Source organism: Meleagris gallopavo, chromosome 1 (genome assembly GCF_905368555.1).
Source record: "Meleagris gallopavo chromosome 1, MGAL_WU_HG_1.1, whole genome shotgun sequence".
Lineage (NCBI taxonomy): Eukaryota > Metazoa > Chordata > Aves > Galliformes > Phasianidae > Meleagris > Meleagris gallopavo.
In genome coordinates this window covers 26,819,307-26,838,277 of record NC_139404.1, presented here as the reverse complement: position 1 = coordinate 26,838,277, position 18,971 = coordinate 26,819,307, and the positions used below count along the sequence as shown (strand labels likewise).

The 18,971-nt window shown below is 35.5% G+C and overlaps 1 protein-coding gene across 9 annotated transcripts in view; it reads right to left on the bottom strand.

The window, feature by feature from the left end:
- The window catches only part of DOCK4 (dedicator of cytokinesis 4), a 237,028-nt gene that overhangs the window by 33,263 nt on the left and 184,794 nt on the right, over positions 1-18,971 (bottom strand). For all 9 annotated transcript variants that reach the window (XM_085219421.1, XM_085219388.1, XM_085219398.1 and 6 more), the window contains 7 exons: positions 15,430-15,505; positions 14,577-14,677; positions 13,909-13,967; positions 11,163-11,311; positions 9,529-9,614; positions 3,836-3,931; positions 2,256-2,316 (listed from right to left, as the gene is read on the bottom strand). In XM_085219421.1, coding sequence (XP_085075547.1) covers positions 2,256-2,316; positions 3,836-3,931; positions 9,529-9,614; positions 11,163-11,311; positions 13,909-13,967; positions 14,577-14,677; positions 15,430-15,505 — 628 coding nt within the window. The remainder of the gene's footprint in view (positions 1-2,255; positions 2,317-3,835; positions 3,932-9,528; positions 9,615-11,162; positions 11,312-13,908; positions 13,968-14,576; positions 14,678-15,429; positions 15,506-18,971) is intronic.

The window sequence follows — 18,971 nt, the reverse complement described above, 5'->3', positions numbered from 1 at the left end:
TTTCCTCCCATAATGTGTAGAGCTAAAGGCTCCAGGACTTGTCACATCTTTAAACTGTACACATCAACAGGTTCTCTGAGGCTCAGCACTGGCAAAGTCCAATAGGTCTATCAGGCAGACTACACCAAGACAACCCAGTCACAGCTCAGATTTGTCATGCGAATATACTGATAAAGGCACTGCATTTTTTCAACAATTTCAAGACACAACAAATAATAGACAAAGCCTTTATAAGGGGACATAATGTAAAAAACAGACATCCTTATTTAATAAGAACAGCAAACAGGCAGCATTCTACTCTATGATATCATGTAACATTCCAGTGTAGATCATCACAGGAAAAATCTCCTCTTTCTAAAAAGATACAATTCTAAATGAATAGAATCTGGAATATGAATTAAACGGCAAGTATTAGTGAAGACTGCGGAATGCCTGAGAAAAACTCAGCAAGTTACCAAAAGTTAATACACATTTTTTCAACACTTTTCTATGGTTCCGTGATGATCCAGTTATTCCACTAGAAATTCATCTTTTGAAGTTAGGTGATTTTTACATTTAAGGAACTCTATTAGATACTTTTTAAACCAGCTTTTCTGAACAAACACTGCTAATGTGAAACCTGTTTCTGATGATCCAAACAGTGGAGAGAACAGGAAAAAAAATCCAATGTTTTCCTTTCATCTAAGTTACTGATTCTTGTACCTCTGCATATTTCATGATGTAGCATAATTCTAGTTAGTTTGATAACTTTGTTAACTTGTTCAATTCTACTTCTCAGAAGAACAGCATGTACCTCCATGGCAAACATAAACATTCTCTTTTCAAGCCAATCAATCCTCTCATCTTTTCAAGTCAGAATACTTTTGAAATGCTAATGAAAAATGAAGTATTGCTTCTTTCTCTATATTTAAAATAATTTTAGGATTATATATTCCTTTAATCATTTGCATGGACAAAACAAATGTTGAGTTGACAAACAGTTCATCCATCGTATGGACAACTAAATGTCTTAAATTGTGTGTGCTATTTTTGTAATCAAACTTTACTTTTCAAAATTTGGTATTAGTTGTTTCTCAAGTGGGCAAACAGTAACAAAATGTGTCTGAAAATTATTAAAGTAGAAAATCTTTCTTAACCTGTACAAGTTATAGAAAATCCTATTAAAAAGTACAATGGTGTTTTGGGGGGGGTTTAAATGCTTGAATTTTGTTTTTGTTAAAATCTTGAATGATTAACTAATAAGAGTTTAAAAAGTCCTTACTGGCAGAATGAAAATAATCCAGGTACTTTACAGAATTCAAATCATGCCAGAGGTTCTGATAGGAAGCAGCTGCTCTACGGCTGTGTAGTAAACATTTTCCATATTTGGAGAGTACGATTTCCCTGTTGAAGAAATCCTTTATTCTCTCATGTATAACTGCTACTTAGAAGTGCTACCAAATTGTTTTGCTGACGTCAAAAATGCAGAATTATGAGTCAACTTATTCTGTTGGTTTTTTTTTCCATGGCTAAAAATATAGCTTTCCAAAACAAACATCATGAAAATGGAAAATTTCCAAGGTTAACAGAAATCAACAAACTTGTCAGTAGAAATTGGCCTAGAACAAAAATGCATCTCATAAACAAAAATGAAATATTTTTCATAATACAGATTGACACTGATGGTTTGTTACATGACAGGAAGAAGTCTTGAGAAGCATTCCTGGCTGAACCAGCTATGAGAAAGACAGGAAACTGGAGAAATGTCAGTTTAATTGGGTTTTGGGGAAATAGAAAGGTTTGTTTCTGTCTGAGAATTCGGAGACCAATTACATTTAGAAAATACTTTGGCAAAATTTCCCTTCTTACCTAGAAGGGAAAGAAAACTGAATGAAGCAGTATTAGAGATCTTTCAGAATCCAACTATACAAAGGAAACTACTGTATCAATTTCATCCTGAAAAAATGATCAGCAATACTAATCATAGAATAGCTTGGGTTGGAAGGGACCTTAAAGATCATTTCATTCCAGCCCTCCTGCCGTAGGCAGGGTTGCCAATCACAGGATCAGGCTGCTCAGGGCCCCATCCAACCAGGGGATGCCTCCAAGGATTGAACATCCACAGCTTTGCCAGGCAGCCTGTGCCAATGCTTCACCACCATTCTGTCAACTAAAACTGCATCAAGAAACAGGCTATTTCCCATTCAAATATATGGCTGTATAATTGAAAATGCTTAACTGTAATCAAAAAGGGCAAGAAAAATTAATATACAAACCAAAAGGCTAACAGTGCAGCCAATTTTTTTGCCATCCACTTCTCCCATTTTCATGCAATCCCTATAACAAAAGGAAAAAAGTTTAGCCTTTTCACAACACAAAGCACACCTGTCATTCACTTCCTACATGAATCCTGGAGATTCATTTGGTTTCCTCACACCTTGATCTCAAACTGTGGCAGCAGAAGCCAGCAAGGCAGTTCTGCTCCCCTATGGCTCTCAGGCACTCATTCTCAGTCCTGCACTGCTGCCTACTGAATTCTCAGGAAGTGAAACAAGTTAGGCAGCATGTTTTGATGGGTTACATTTAGCCATCTCAGTCAGACCACCACAGTCCAGCACAAACATTTATGTTGGCACAAGGAACACTGTGACAGGAGTGAGGAGATGAATCTACTTTCTTCACAGACAGTGTAAACCTAAAGTAGTCATGGAATTACAACGTTGGTGCCACTGTGAAAAAGCAGAATGATACTGACCTCCCCTTTAGAATGCTCTGAGGTCCTCTAAATTTTCCTAGTAGCACTCTATAACCAGTATCATTCATTATTTGGTGAGGGAACACACCTGATTCCCAACCAAAATTTAAAATGGAACCATGAAGATTTTGATTAACAAAGATAGGGTCAGTACAACCATACTGGAATAAAAAAGTAACAAACAGGCACAACTGTGCAGTCACTAAAATAAATTTTACATAACTTTAAAACATTCTTGCATACATGAACTAAATAATTGTATTTCTCTTACATCCACTCACATAAACGGTTGTTCTGAAAGTTGCTGGATTCACAGCCCTGGAGGTTGTAACCCAACTGATCCCTGAGGAGGAACACCACTGCTCTATTCTTCCCCAAGGAGGAAAAACACTTCTAGATGTTAAGAGTTTGTTGGGTTTTTTTTTTCTGCTGACGAAACAGCTTTATTCTCTTTATTCTCAAATTGTTATTGAGGATAGCAGAAGTATCAAGTCTCACCATATCTCACCTGCAGAATTGGATAAAAACCAAACCCTTAAGCTCTAGGAAGTACTACAACTTTCCAGTGAAGAGGACTAAGCTGTAGTCCTTTCTACATGGACTTCACAAAGGACTGAGAAAATCACTTGCAGTCTCCCACCCACACAGAACAGGATACGTCTCTTCTCTTCCTTTCATTTTTTGGTGTGGTACAGTCAGATGCAAGCTTCTCACGAAGAGATCATGTTTCTGTATACATACTTAGTGTGCCAGCTGACACTACTACTAGGCGTGATTGACACAGTGATAAGATTTACATATTCTGTAAAACAGCTGTCAGGTGATTACCATTGAACTTAGTGACTTCAGACAGACTTGAATCACTAACCTACTGCTGAAAGTTCCTATATTCCAGATAATTAACTGGTGCAAGCAACTGAATTTTCATATCATGTTAAGGATTCTCAGTTTTCAGACATGTTATGTAATTTGCGAGTTGACTAAGTAGCTGCTGCCAGAGACCCTAAGTTGACACGTCCATGTATAGTCACTATTTGTACAAGATCCTAGTGCTTGTCTCCTAACATTTTTAAGATGACAACCTTACTGAAAGATAATCACCTGTAGTCCAGTAACCTTTCCATGAGGCGAGTCACTGTAGCAATTAATGAAACACCACTTTCTCTCCATGTTTCCCGCTCAATTTTCTTCAGCAGACTGAAAAAAAAACAAGAAGCCAGAACAATTTTATTATTTAACTGTCACTATGACAACCACTCTGCTTTTACCAGTACCTTAATACCTTAGCAACAACTTTGATACTTTGGTTTAGTTTGTTTTTTCTTTCACAAACACCCTCCCAAGAAGCACAATTTGCAAACAATGTCTTACCTAGGATAAGGACCAAAAAGTGGAATTCTAGTCCAGGAAGCATTGACAAAACAAATGATTTTTAAATTAGCTGGATCAGGTTAAAATATATCAAATACTGAATTTTCAGAATATATTAATACGCCAAAGATTTAACAAAGCTTTCACATAAAATTCATATATTAATTCATGCCAATACTTCACAAAACAGAAATTCTCTAGATGTATTTAGAAAAGAACATGTACCTGCTCAGTAAACCTTTTTAGTAGAACCTCAACTTTTTAAACAAAGATTTTTCGTCCTCACTTCTCTAATATTTTGGCATACATTAAATTTAAGAATGAGAAAAGTATTTTAAAAAGATGATTCCCCATCACACTTAGTATTTTCTTCTGAGAACAAATTATTGTTGCACATAAAATTCAAATTAGCTTAAATTGCTGTAAGATTCTTAATTAAAACCCATGTTGAGCTGAATTCTTATATGAATACAAATTGCAGATTGAAGCAAAAAGAAATGTTACCGTAAGTGAAGCTGTCAGTAAAATTATACTTAATACATCTGCTAAATATCTCTGATTTTCTCTAAGTTTATCAAATATTAATCATTTGCTCATGGATTTTCAACATTTCTTCTCTGTTTGGGGATGAACACAGAAATATTTATCTACATAGTTGTTACTTCTCTGCTTTGGTACAGTACCTCAGGTGGATAACACGCCAATGGAGATATTACGGCAGTCTCCCTGAAAACACACTCAGGTACAGTTTCCATTGAAGCTTCTGAAAAACTGCTACATCTGTATACAGGGCTTTTTAGAGAGCTGCTAATAGCATTTCCAAACCTCTCGTCTGCAGTGGGCAAGCTGTCAGCTCCACTGACCTTATCTGTACTGAACATGTTCAGTCCCATAAAACTCCTACGTCCAAATTTCATCGAACACATAGCAGCGCCCAATAACTCCTACATGCCAACTGCAGCAGCTATGCTCTCCACTTCTGTTCAGCTCCTCTATACAGAAGGATGTCACCGATGCAAAATTCTGCAAGCTATTTTGACCTAAATAAAGCTGTGCTGTGCTGGAGGAAACACTCATCTTCATTCTGCATCCTGACATCGATCTTAGATTCACCACTTCTTTTTAGGGGGCAATGAGATGTCTTCCCCTCACATTCAAAGACTGGCTACTTGTCATTGCTAGGAGAGACATATGATAAAGCCTTTCTTATAAAAACATGCTGAAGCACTATGGCATCTCTGTTTTCCATAGACTAACTTAATTTGCCTTTAAACCCCTGATGTTTCCTTTCAGTACAAGTTTTTGTGTCTAACAGAAATACAGCCTGTTACATTATTAAGCACTGATTACTGCACTGACTTTTCCTTTCTATTGCTTTTCAACTCTACATGAAAAAGGAACATTTCAACCTAAATTCACCAAAATAATTACCTACAGTTCCTATAAAAAATAAGTAGATGTCTGAGCTCTCTTTTACAACAGATGAGTTCAATCTAACTTGAGTTATGTATGTTAATTATAAATGTATTGGCATATTTGTTATAAATACACAATTTCAACAAATGGGTGGTGAAGACCCATTGAAATACTTATTCACACTGACATGAACGTTGTAAGTGGACAATTTTATATCTTGCCTACTGATGCATGCCTCCCACTCTCCATCATATATCTTTCAACACAATGCACAGAAAAAAAACATTCAGAACAAAAGAGCTACTCAAATAAATTCCTTGGCTTCCTCATGGCAATATCCAAAAAGAATGTGACATAAGTGATTCGCTCAAGTTAAGCATTCTTTCCTTCTAACACCTTGTGTTTGAAAATAGACACGCACTTTTCTAACATCTCTCTTCTATGTGACCCTCTTGCTGGATATATTTGCTTTCTAAATGCAACCTCTTTCTCGAGTACAGACATAAACACAAGCAAAATTCTTCCTCTGCCTGTGTTGTGCCTACCTCCATCATACAACTTCTTCACACGAAGTATAGCTAAGATGTTAAATTATACAAGGGAAAAATGAAAACACTATATCTGGGCTTAACTGAACATTGCTTTTTTTTTAATCTAGGGTTCTTAAGAATAAGGGTGGGGGACCCAGAGGATCAGAGCTCTCTGGGGAAGAATGCCAGGCTCTGAACCATGTTTAGACTATTTAAGCCATGTGGTAAGTCCCAGTATAAGTAGGTTTTATATGTCTTAGCTACAGAGCTATTTAGGCCACTGACTTTAAAACACTTAATTCTAGAATTACATTCAGTCACCAAGATCTCCATCTTGGAGTACAAATTTCTCCAGATACCTCGATTTAGTCAGAGACTCCTCGTTTACTCAGACAAGTCAAACTTTGCTATAATTCAGAAATGGGAGAGGAGCTTCCCAAGCCACAAAATGTTCGAGGTGGACTAAAAGATTCAGTCCAGAGTCTAATGGAACAGGCAGGACTGAATTCAGTTACACAGCCAGAGGAAGAAATGGAGAAGACTGAAGACAGTATGGGAGTGAGAGCAGTCAATACTTTTTATATGACAGCCTTATGTCTAGTGAAATCACCCAAGATCTAACAGAGATAGGTATTAAGTGCCAGATTAGCTTGAGTCCTTGTTGCAATTACTTCACAGAGAAGCTCAACCACCAATGGAGCCTGTCGTCCCAGGCTTTGTGCTTCAGTAATGCAGCCACCTACCCGCCACATCTGAAATGGCTGGTGTTAGGCCAAACTGATGTGATAAACTCTCAGCATCTACTAGATTAGATTCAGAACAAAAGAGTTACTCAGTAAACCCTTTGACTCCCAAAAGTTTTGCTCCCATTTAATAAAATGGTAGCATTCTTTGCACTAGTTAACTCAGGGGCTCCTTTACAGGGTTATAATGCAAAAGTAGATCAGGACACCCTCCTTACCACAATTACAGTAGGTAGCAATTAGAAACATCTAGTTTCTCTTGATAGTAAAATGTTCATCATTTTCATGTTCTTTATAGAATCACAGAACTATTAAGATTAAGATCGGAAAAGACCTCTAAGATAATCTAGTCTAACCATGCTGGAAGAGCAGGAACAAGAGGCAAAGAGACATTATTTTATATCTGAGTTATTCTCCTCAGCACAGTGATGCCCTCTACTGCATCATGAGCTAATCACTGTGTGGTCATGTACAAGTCACTAGAAAGACATAAACAGCAGCCATCTTCCTCCCACTTTCACTGTGTGTTTTCATTTGATAAAGATAATTGCAATATAAGCAGTGAATTGTAAGCATGCAGCATTTTAGAGATGTCCAGAGATGCTTATAATTTGTCTCTGAAAACAGAAGACATTCAAAGGAAAGATGTAGTGTGGGGGGGAGGAAGTTAACGTGGGAGTTGAGAGATTTAAATTCATTTTCTGATTCAGACAAAATAAACAAAAAGCATGACAAAAACAGAATGTGTCACACCCACTGTAGTTACTACAGTGTATCCAAAGTAGGTGTGTGCATCTTCTTGGCTTCCAACTGTACCTATCAAAACCAACCCAGCCACATCTTCAGACTGATCAGGTTACACTGCAGCACTTGTTTTTGTTAAAGACTACGTAATCACTATGTGTCTTAGACCCAAAATACCATTTCACATTTTCTGTGTGCATACCACAGCCCTGTCACTTAAGTCTAAACAAGTCTGTTTTCATGCACTGTATGAAGACAGTCTAATATTGCTTAGATTAAGTTGCCCATGGAAGGAAAGAAAAAAAGAGAAGTCTCACGGTAACTGACTCCATACATTCAGCTCCCTAAACTTTCTGGTTTTAATCATTTTCCTTCACCTGCCCTGGAACACTGTCATCCTCCATTTTAGATTAATACCCTCTCCAAGCTCTCCTGTTGAGAGGTGTTAATTTATGGACTCTAATCTAACTACGATGAAAAACTAATGATAAATAGGTATTTCCAGTTTTCTTGAGCTGGAAATGAATTTGAGCAGATACTTCGAAATTTGCCAAAAAGTCTAGTTACAATTCAGTTGAAGCAGAACAGAAACAAATATACTGATGCTGTGAGACATTTTGCAATTTAGATTACTACATCTTCAGCATTTAGACTTAAAAAAAAACACCACATCTTGTTTAACTTCCCTCAGTTTAAATGTAATTCAAAAATTTAAAAGAAATTAAGAACTGTATTTCATACTAACATGAATTCTTACAGACTTACAAATTACTTCAGATACCCTGATGTATTTTGCAAGAGGATGTATTTAGACTTAATTCTGTAACTAGAGACTCTCCCTTAATGACTTATTTTAAAGTTAGAATACTGTCAATACATACTGAAATATTCTTAATGTTATTATCTTTACTCAGACTATGAAAGATCAATGAATAATTAAAAGAAAGGTTTGCTTTACCATATTGTGCTGTTGTTTATCATCACTCATCCAGACTCTCTATCCACTTTTGCTTTTGAAATGATATTTAGAAATTTTATATTTTTCCAACTCATCAGCATTGCAGATTATTATGTTTGCAATTCACAATCATTATATGTATTAGACTAACAACAAACCTGGGTTTCGTATTCACAGATCTGAATGTTGTAATTTAAGCAATGACAACAGAGGTAAAATTTAATATTTAATGAAGAAGGAATGTTAAGAAGCCACATAAACAAAAATATTGTGTGCTTTACAGCATTAAAGAATGCACAACTTGGAATCTTGAAGAAGAATAACACATCTCCTATTATCACACACCAGAAATGAATGAAATCTTCCACTTAGGGGGAATAGAGTTCTAAGAAATAGCAAAGAAGATGGAGTTCAGTTAGTTATTTTTCACTCTGTGACAATCATTTATTTCAATCAATGGGATAACTTATGGGGAACCTTATGAACTTCAGCACTATAGCTTTAGCTATTGGATTTCAGTGGCACATTGTTTATTAAAATATATTAAATGTTTAACAAGAAGTTGTGGAAGAAAATAAAAAATAATATTATTAAAATAAATAAAGTTCTATACATCAATCAAGAAATCAACAAGTGAAATTACACAGATAAGTACAAATACCTGGCAATAAAAAAAATATTAATTAAACACCATTTTGTTGAATTCTCATGCCTAGTTTTCAAAATGTCCCATTTGTGCACTACCTGCATTCTATGCAATTATGAAACATTTCTTGCTTTTCAGAATTTAAAACTAGAAGTCAGAGAATGTTCTGTGATATAACAGATTTAGCCTTTCCCAATTATAGCCTTATACGAGAAGTACAGCCAAACTTTACAGATGACATACACCACTATAAAATGTTTTTATTCCTCATATTTTCAGCAAAAAAATTTGCAACTGTTCTAAGCATTACTTTCCTACACTGATATTAGCATCTAATACAGCTAATGGAACTGAATGAACCACTGTAAAATAAACACATTACTCACATACTGTTGAAGAGCTCTCGGTACGTTTCGTCACCTTTACCTTCTGACATTAGGCTGTCCAGTTTGTCAATCAATTTTGCTTCCACCTGCAACATATAAGTGTGGTGTAAACAGCTTCTCTTCCCTTTAATGATGATTTTAATAGTAGATTATTTTTTAAATGTATGGGACTTTGCTAAATGTATATTTCAGAATTACTGGTCAATCATGTAAATCTGATAAGTCACTTCATGTCTTTGAAGCTGTTATTCCCAAGATTTGTGGGTTTTTCTCTTTTTTTTGGTGATTTTTTTTTTTTTCCTGGAGGGAGGGAGCTAATTTAAATTGAGCAACGTGACTTTAAAACTACAGGCTGAGTAGCATTTGCTGCTGCTAAGGCAGCTATCTATTTATGGAGTCAGACAAAAAGCACACAGCCCAAATAAATTGCCTGAATTCTCACTGTGGGTTGTAAGCACAAGCCATGTTCTTAGACTTCAATAAAAATTTCATCATTTCTAACCTGTACCACATTCTCTACAGACTAATTTTTATAAATGCCTGCATAGTTCAGAACATTTGGAGGCTCAGACTTACTTTCCCAACCTTTCTTACCTGCCAGTGTATTTGGCTAGAAATTCAGTTTGCTGGTTTTACATATTAGCTATCAAAGAAGCTTAAAGAACATCTCAAGTGGCTAATTACTTCAACACATATTTTTAAATGTGCTGATTATAAAAAATAGAGAAAGACATGAAGCTACCATGCAGGCTAATATTTTAAATCTCATTTTAATCTGTAATATATTAGCAACCACAAATCTAAGGGAGAAACCAAGCTGTTGTCAAGATATTTTATTAGATAATAAATCTGTTACAACTTACATTTAAACCCAAGCAGAAAACAAAAAGGTAGAACAAGTGGATTTTTTCATTCTCACTCCTTGAAAAAACTCTTCAATTGCTATCTTAATAATAAGCTTATCTATTGGTAGTGAAAAGCTACCTACTTACATCACATGCACTCCTCCATTCTTAATAGTTTTGTGTTTCTGATACAGCTCGTATCCTAAACATTAAGATTAATGTTTAAGATTGCTTAAGATTAATTTAAATACTCCTGCTTTCCTTCATTTAATGCAGCATGAAGGAGGGCACTGAGAAATAGTTTGAGGCAGTCTGAAAGAAGTGAGTGGGAGCTGTAGGAGCAGATGGCACACTTGGTCGTTTCTTCCTAGCCCGTTAGAAAGGTGTTCAAGCAGCAAGAATACTTGGATCCTTACAGAATAACATTCCTCAAAGACCATCTGATCTTTTTTCATACTAACCCAAAAGGAAGCTACGTGAATCTTATCTGCTACTGTAAATTAGAGAAAAAAAACACCACAATAAAATCAGCCTTGTTGAAAAGAAGTGCCGTTCTTCACGCTGGCAAGCCATAGATTTTATCCTTCCTCTTACATCACTAACATGAAGGCACAAGTGAGTTCATTGCAGAATCATACCCACCCCTGCACACAATCAAAAGGGAAAAAATCCCAGTAATCTCTCTCCAATGGATGTAACAACACTATGGCCATCCTCTCTAGACTCAAGCACCAATTATTTGGACCGGCGCTCTTAAATTCCAGTCCTCTTTTATAGACAGTTTCATACCTGCTTAAAGTTGCCACTTCGCCTTTGCTCCCAGTCCATCATGTCATGGAAAATGGGAATCATTACATTCCTCAGGTCTGGTTGAGGAATCAAAGTCACTTCCAGGAAGGGGCCAATCAGTGCTGGAATAAAGTGAAGCTTGTGTTCCCCTAAAATGAAAGTGAACATGAACTTGAATCATGTGAATTATGAGCTAGCAAACAATACAAACACTACCTAAAAATTAAAAAATAGAACTCCAAATGTCTTTAGATTTTTACCTAGTGTTCATCAAAGCATGGGCTATTTCTTAAACGCAAAAAGTGAAGGGAAAAGCTGCAGACAATGGAAGAATGCAAGGCTAGCCAGATTTTATTACGCAATACTGAAGTCAAATGTGATAGCGGGTTATTGTTATCCCAAGTCAGACTTCCAGGAGAACAAAGACAAAGAACTCTGGGCATTTCACTTTTATCCCAGGAATGGTTTGGTTTCTGTGCTCTGCATTTCTATGTTTATAAAATGGTTAACTATTTGATATTACATATTCATCAAATAGACATAAGTACTTTGATTTTACCTATTTTTAGTTAGTGAGTAAAGAAATGGAAGAAGGTATGTTGTGACTGCAGCAAAGGGAAAATGTGACTCAGCAGTTCCCAGAACAACTCCTTCAAAAATCAGTGTTAAAACACCTTCAATTAATTTGGCAGAGACTGCAAAAGGAAGTTCTTGTCAGGTAAAATAGGAATGGCATACACTAAAAACTGACCATTTAGTTTCAGTTCTCCAGGCTTAAGACTTGATCTTCAGAATAGAAGAATTATAAATTACAATACACTAACTATCCTAGATAAAAATTCATTTCCATAGCAGCCTATCTTGGGCTATACCAGTGGCCAGTCACACCAGTCTGATACTATTTGGTATTCTGCAAAGGAAAACTACACTCCTCTCTGTTGGAGTAATCCTGGGATGCATATCCATACGAAATCAAGGGGACCACACAAAGACCAAGGCTTATGATGAATCTTACTGCCAAAAGAACTGTGTAACGTTGACTACTGTAACAGCAATTATATGAAATATCCTGCCTGCATGATTTAATTAGACACATTATCAGATGAACTTCATGGTGTCCGCAAAGTCCTTGCTCCCTGCTGAAAGACATCACGATTCCCTCCTTCCAATATAGAAATTGGCAAGTTTCTGTTCGGTAGAAAACAATGTGAGGAAGGAAATGATGCACACTGAGGTTTTATCCAAGTGTGAGATCCAGGAGTGGGTTCCTGATATACCGATTTATATATACCTATCATGTAATCAAATAAGCTAGAGTACAGATGCCTTAGAGTGAAAAGTTAAGAGTAATTAAAAGTAAAGTTAATTAAATTAGTAAAATATTCTACATAACAAATGTTAAGAACAAACAACAAATAAGCAAATATATCTCATTTTCAATACTTCTCTTCCTACTACACCCTGAATAGAAAGTCTAATTCTATTACAATTACATATCTTGTCAGGGAAAAGATTTATGGAAATGAGATGATAGATCTCAGTAACCAACGACCTTCATATTTTTTACGAGCCCTTTAAATGAATGAAACTAATGAATAATTGAAATATAAACATGACAAGCTTGGTATTCAAAGCTTCTAATTGGTTTTGATACTCTTCCCAAACATTTAATTGCATTTCCCTGAGGCTTACACTTTCAAGCAATTTTCACAGTTACTGCTTATAAATATAAAAATGCTTCTAAGTTTATATCTAAAAATATATTTTTCTCTTGTTGTCCAACGTGTCATTTATGTATCAGTTCCTGATTTGTTTATGCCTTTATGGTTTAGTGGAGCTAGGACTTTGGGGAAGATTTGATGCAAATCCAGCATCTCAAGAGAGTTTCAGAATTAAGAAATATGCATGTTCCTTAAACTGTTTGGCAACAGAACTAAAATTGTGAGCATAATTATACTTCCAGACATAAGAATTCTGCCCAAAATGAGCAGTACTTTCTCTTCTAATTTTCTTTGACAGGTTCCTTTTAGTACTCTCTGAAGAAACAGGGTCAGGTTCAATACTGTATCAATGCTTACAATTGACTTAGCTACAAATGACTACGGTTTTCTGACACTTGAAACAAGGCTTCATATAACCACAGAATAGTAAAGATTGGAAAAGACCTCTAAGATCATCTAGTCCAAACGTACACCTACCACTAATATTTCCCCACTAAACCATGTCCCTTAGTACTACATCTACCATTTCCTTAAACACTTCTGAAGATGGTGACTCCATTACTTCCCTGGGCAACCTGTTCCAATGCCTAACCACTCTTTTGGAGAAAAAATTCTTCCTAATATCCAACCTGAACCTCCCCTGGTGCAACTTGTGGCTCTTCCCTCTAGCCCTATCACTTGTTATGCAGGAGAAGGTCAATCCCTATTTCACCACACACCCCCCTTCATTCTCCCCTGAGCCTCCTCTTCTCCAGATTGAAAAATTCCAGTTCTCTCAGCTGTTCCTCATAAGACCTGTGGTCCAGAACCTTCACCAGCTTCACTGTCCTCTGAACATGCTACAGAGCCTTGATGACTTTTTTGTTGTGAGGGACTGAAAACTGAACTGAGGAGCACTCACCTCAAAGTGAACACAGTATGGGCAATCCCAACTCCTATACTACTTGTAACAGTATTTAATAACTGAAGTAATAATACTTGCTTTTTATTTTTTGAGCTACTGAAAATGTCTTTTAACTCCTTACCTAAATTCTGCCACATGCTGAAGATTTCACATCCCATTGTTACCCGCATGTCACCATATCTAGAATACATTAAAAATACAGCAAAACAGTGAAAGATCATTTAAGAAAATCAAGTTCCTATAGCATTCTGTGACATAGTTGAATGAAATGTCTCATTTGTAGCACATAAAAAAATACTTCAAAAGCGATGATTTCTTCCAAGTTCTTGCTCCTCACATTGTATCCAGCTAAAACTATGTTCCTAAAATCCAGTGCATTCACAATATTGTCAAAAGTACTTATTCTTCTCAAGGCTGTGTATCAGCAATGCAACTATGAAGCAGTATCTATCTTTCACAACAATATGCTGTAGCTCACTCAGAATAAATAGTTTTGCTCTAACTTAAAGAAACAACTGGTAGAAATACCGGAATGACTCTGTATTAACTAACACATGAACTGGAAATTAGTGGCGCCATTGCCACAAAATGGATATTTTGCTCCCATATCTGAATTAATTTAGGCACTTCATGAAGGCTGCTATCATCTCAATACAAAGGGCCAGAACTATCATTCAGGAATATTGTTACTGTGATTTTTTGGTAGGATTTTTTGCAATCTCCCATATCTTACATTTTGAGAAGCATTTGATTTATTACAGTTTTCTAGACGTTGAAAGCAATACTTACTTTTCTAAAACCTTTTTTTTCTTGGAAGGTGTGAACATCTCCAGTTGAAGACATAACTGGTTTATAAAAATTACAGCAAGAAAAAAGTAGGAATCCCATATCTACAACAAGCAGATGGCATTTGGTTATTTTATTTTCTCAGTATTACCGTATTGTGACCACTCAAGTTGCAAATTTTCAAATGACATCACTTGAATAATAAATTACTCAAACTGTTCTTGACTAAATTTCACAAAAGTATACTTTTAATCAGCACCAAAATACTCAGCAGAAATAAATCTGTTTTACATATTTTACATCTCTTAAATGCAGAAGTTTCAGAGTTGCAGATTTTTATGATTTTTTTTTTTACATCTGTGAACCAGAAAACTTTACTTTTTAAGTTTGGACAACTTAAAAGTTATCATATAACAGAACCGTCATTTTCTGGCCTGTTCACCTTTATAATTTTATTTCCCAGTCTCATCAGATAACAGCTGCAGGCCTCACCGGACAAAGCTAAAGCCAGGCCTTTTTCTCATACTGTAAATACAGAAATGTTTGTGAGCATGCTTTTAAAAGCAGATATTGAAATTTCCACACAGAAAGTAAGTAGTCTACTGCAGAGACTAAAATAACAAAATGAAAAATAAACAGAAAATTAAAAAAAAAAAAAAAAAAACGAAACACAACCCTTCCAATTTTTAGGCCAGTCTTGTATTTAAGAAAACATTTCATTTTCTGAACATCTGGAGTTGCTGATATAGTAAAAGTTACAGGTGTTCAGATGCTGGACCGTCTAATAACAACTAGGCCGCAGGATGATGCAGCAGCAGGTGCTATATCTATCTTTTGTTAGACATATTTACTCTACCTTGTAATCAAAGTTTTCATTTAAGAAGTTTTTACGAAGGGCATCTGAAAGGTACAAGACTGTAGTGATGATCACACTGGAAAGAAAAGAATAAAAGAGAGTAGTTTTCATTAAGTGGAAATTCATAAGTAATACTCAGAACCAGAATTTTTTTCAATGAAAAAATGGGTGTACCATACGGAGTGACATTAAATACTGTATTTTAAAAATATACAAATGCCTCACTGCTAACAGCATTTGTTGACAGAAAACCAGCACATCAAGAAAAAGAATGGGTGTTCTATACAGAGCAGTATAACTTATCAGAAAGACAAATCATTAATTTTGTTATGCAAATAGTGCTGATATCACATTGACTACTAATACATACAGTGATATAAACAGTTGGGCAATTTGCTTTGAACTTTCTTAGTCCTGAAAATACATACACAGAGATTCTCAGTATAAAATATCTAGTAATTATCACATGTACAACAGTGACAGCCCTATGGAGAAGCCTTTTTAAAGACCACAGGTAAATGCAAAACTACATGAACACGGCCAGAAAGATTTCTTTTCTGACTGTTGCTAATGGTTGTACATTGTTCATACAGTGGCATTTCCCTGATTTATACCGCCCTTAGATAAATATGGGCAACCAAAATCTTTTCCTGGTGGCTGTCTCCAGATATCAATGACAATCTTCTCTACGAGCAAGCAAACAAGATTTTCCAAGATGCATGTTTGGGAATCCACAGAATCAGATCATGCTTAAGGATTACTTAGATATATTCAATTTCAATAAGTGAACCTTTAAGCTGACCTGCTGAACTCATGACTATTGACTTGTTTGGTGAAATCAAAAATCCATATAAGCCAATCTTTTTCAAAGCAGTCGGTAGTGGATGCTTATGGGAGAGGAAAAAAAATTTACACTGAACAATCTTTTCACTGTCTCACTCATGTAGCTCACAACAGTCAATGGTTTAAAGACCTCTTGCAAAAAAGATTACATCTGCAATATTTCATGTAATTGCTATCTATTGAATGTTAATACATTCAAAAATTCTTTGAATGTTTATCAACCTGTATCATGGTGCAATATTAAAATTTGTTTCCCTTTCCACACTTCGTACTTCATTTTTCACTTTTTGCAATGAACTTAAGACTAAATGTGTCTTACTAAATACAGTAACAACTATATATGTATATTTTTAAGGATATAATATTTTCAGCTTCACAACAGCGAGCAATTATACATTAACCAACCCATCTAGGAGATAAATCATATTTTTCTTCAGGCATTTTTGACAGATTTCAAGTTTATAAACATAAAATGGCTATACATCATTTAGGTTTTCGTTAGCTCAGATGTTCACTTCCATTTCTCAACTTCTAAAATGACTGTCTCTGTCATGCTTTATATTCTGGTATGATGTGTCTGAACACCTGGAAAAATTGAGCCTCATACTGTAGACCATGCCTTGAGTCTTAGATTTCCTTAGGTCTAGTTATATTGTTCAAAGGTAATCTCCATACACACTATTTTTTCAGCATGTACATCTTATCTTAGCTTTTCTATCCAAGTAGCCTTCTAGGTTTAGTGCTCATTTGTACAGTTTATCCCACTCTTACAGCAACAGGGAGTTATACTGTACATCACTTCCTGTTGCAGCATGGAAGACAAAGCGAAATGTTAGCAAAATGTTAACATAATCAAAGCTAAGAATGAATGCATGGTAAGAAAAACAATCATCTCATTCTTGGTATAGTGCATGATTTAATTCTCATCCCACGTGTTTCACAAAATGAAAATAGTTTGCGCTTTTCAGGAAGATGTTCTGGTAAACAGGTCAGTTCATCGGAACTATTGCTACATACAATTTCAACCTACAGTGCAAAGTAATCTCCAAAAAATGGTATACGTGAGAAAATAACAAAATATCCCCAGAAACACAATCATATTGCCAAGTTTACAGTACATAGAAGTATTTCTATCCTTTCTTGCCACATTCACATGGCAGGTGAAACAAAGGAATCTTAAATACTAACTAAGGAGTCTAAAATCTGCTTAAATTCATAAGAGAAATAAGTAGAGTAGAAATTTTAACTGTAATTTTTAGGAGACTTTCTGAGAATTTTCCTGAGATAGCAGAATAACTGCAGTGCAAGTGTTTGTTGCTATAGGCAACATAGCTCCACTTTGCTTTATTTGTTAACCGGAGATATCATATGGATTAGTTGATAAAATGTAGGTCTGTAGAGTGAGAGTGCATATGGAGTAGATTAAACAAACAAACAGCACAGAATGATGATGGCATTGTTTCTGGCCCACAAACTGAATCCACTCAAGCTACTAAAATCAGGAAGGACAGAAAACATTGCTATGCATTGCAAAGCATATGGGTCCTCTTTCTTCCAAAAAAAAAAAAAAAAAAAAAAGAAGAAAAAGTAGATTCTATAAAGAAAAGAATTTAAAAATGCACAAATTAAGGACAGCAACCTGAGGACAGATGAACAGCTGAGTGATCCAGTACAATATTCACATCCCAAGTTGCTCCCCAGCCAACAATTTCAAAATAGCACACATTTATTTCAAATCTAATTGAGTATCTATCGAGAAAACATTGAGCTTGAGACAAACTTTCCTTTCTTCCTGCCATAAATTTGTTCACTGTTTTACATGAGAAAACATCTGCTTGTAGCTATTACATTATTCAGGGCTCATACACAGAATGCTAACCCAAGGCCTGGTCAGGACACTTCTGTCAGAGTGACTTCTCCATCCAATTATTTCTATAGCAAGATTTTTCAGTAGTCCACAGCAGTTCCTATAAGTTCAAGAATTGGTTTGGCACTTGGACTGTGCTCTGACAACTTGAATTTGCTTGGGCAGCCAATTGTAGAAAACAAAAGGTTTCTTTTTCCATTCTGGTAAGGGGCAGATATAGAACACAGACATTTATCCTTCACTTTCAAAAATCTTTCAAAGCACAGAGATGTTCAAAAAGAAGAAATTGTCTTTCACATTTCAAAAATTAACCATATGAACAGAGATTCACTTCTGTGTATACACCTTCCACTGTATCTATACATCTATGTGCACATACACTCTGTGACAGACTGAACGGTGCAGATGAATTTTTACACCTTCAGTTGAAAGCAATTGTTTGTATTACATACAACCAGGAATGCTGTTGGCAACACAGTATATTACATTAAAGCAAGAATTTTTGTTCAGCGTAGGAATCTCAAACTCCCACACCATGGGAGCTAACAGGATTCTTCAAAGCAGTCATAATGATGAAACTAATGCTAATTTGTTGTCATGATTCCTTTATGGCATTCTGTTTGAATATTTTTAAATAATAATAGTCATGTCTTCCAGTTGTCATTGAATTGGATAACCAAAAAGACTTTCTATTTAAAGTCAATATGCCAAACTGTCAGCAGATGCATTTGTAATTTTATTATAAATAACACATTAGAGTAAATCTTACTCTACAGATCAATGATTTTTCTATAATCATATACATGCATTCATTTTGTATGCTCATAGAATT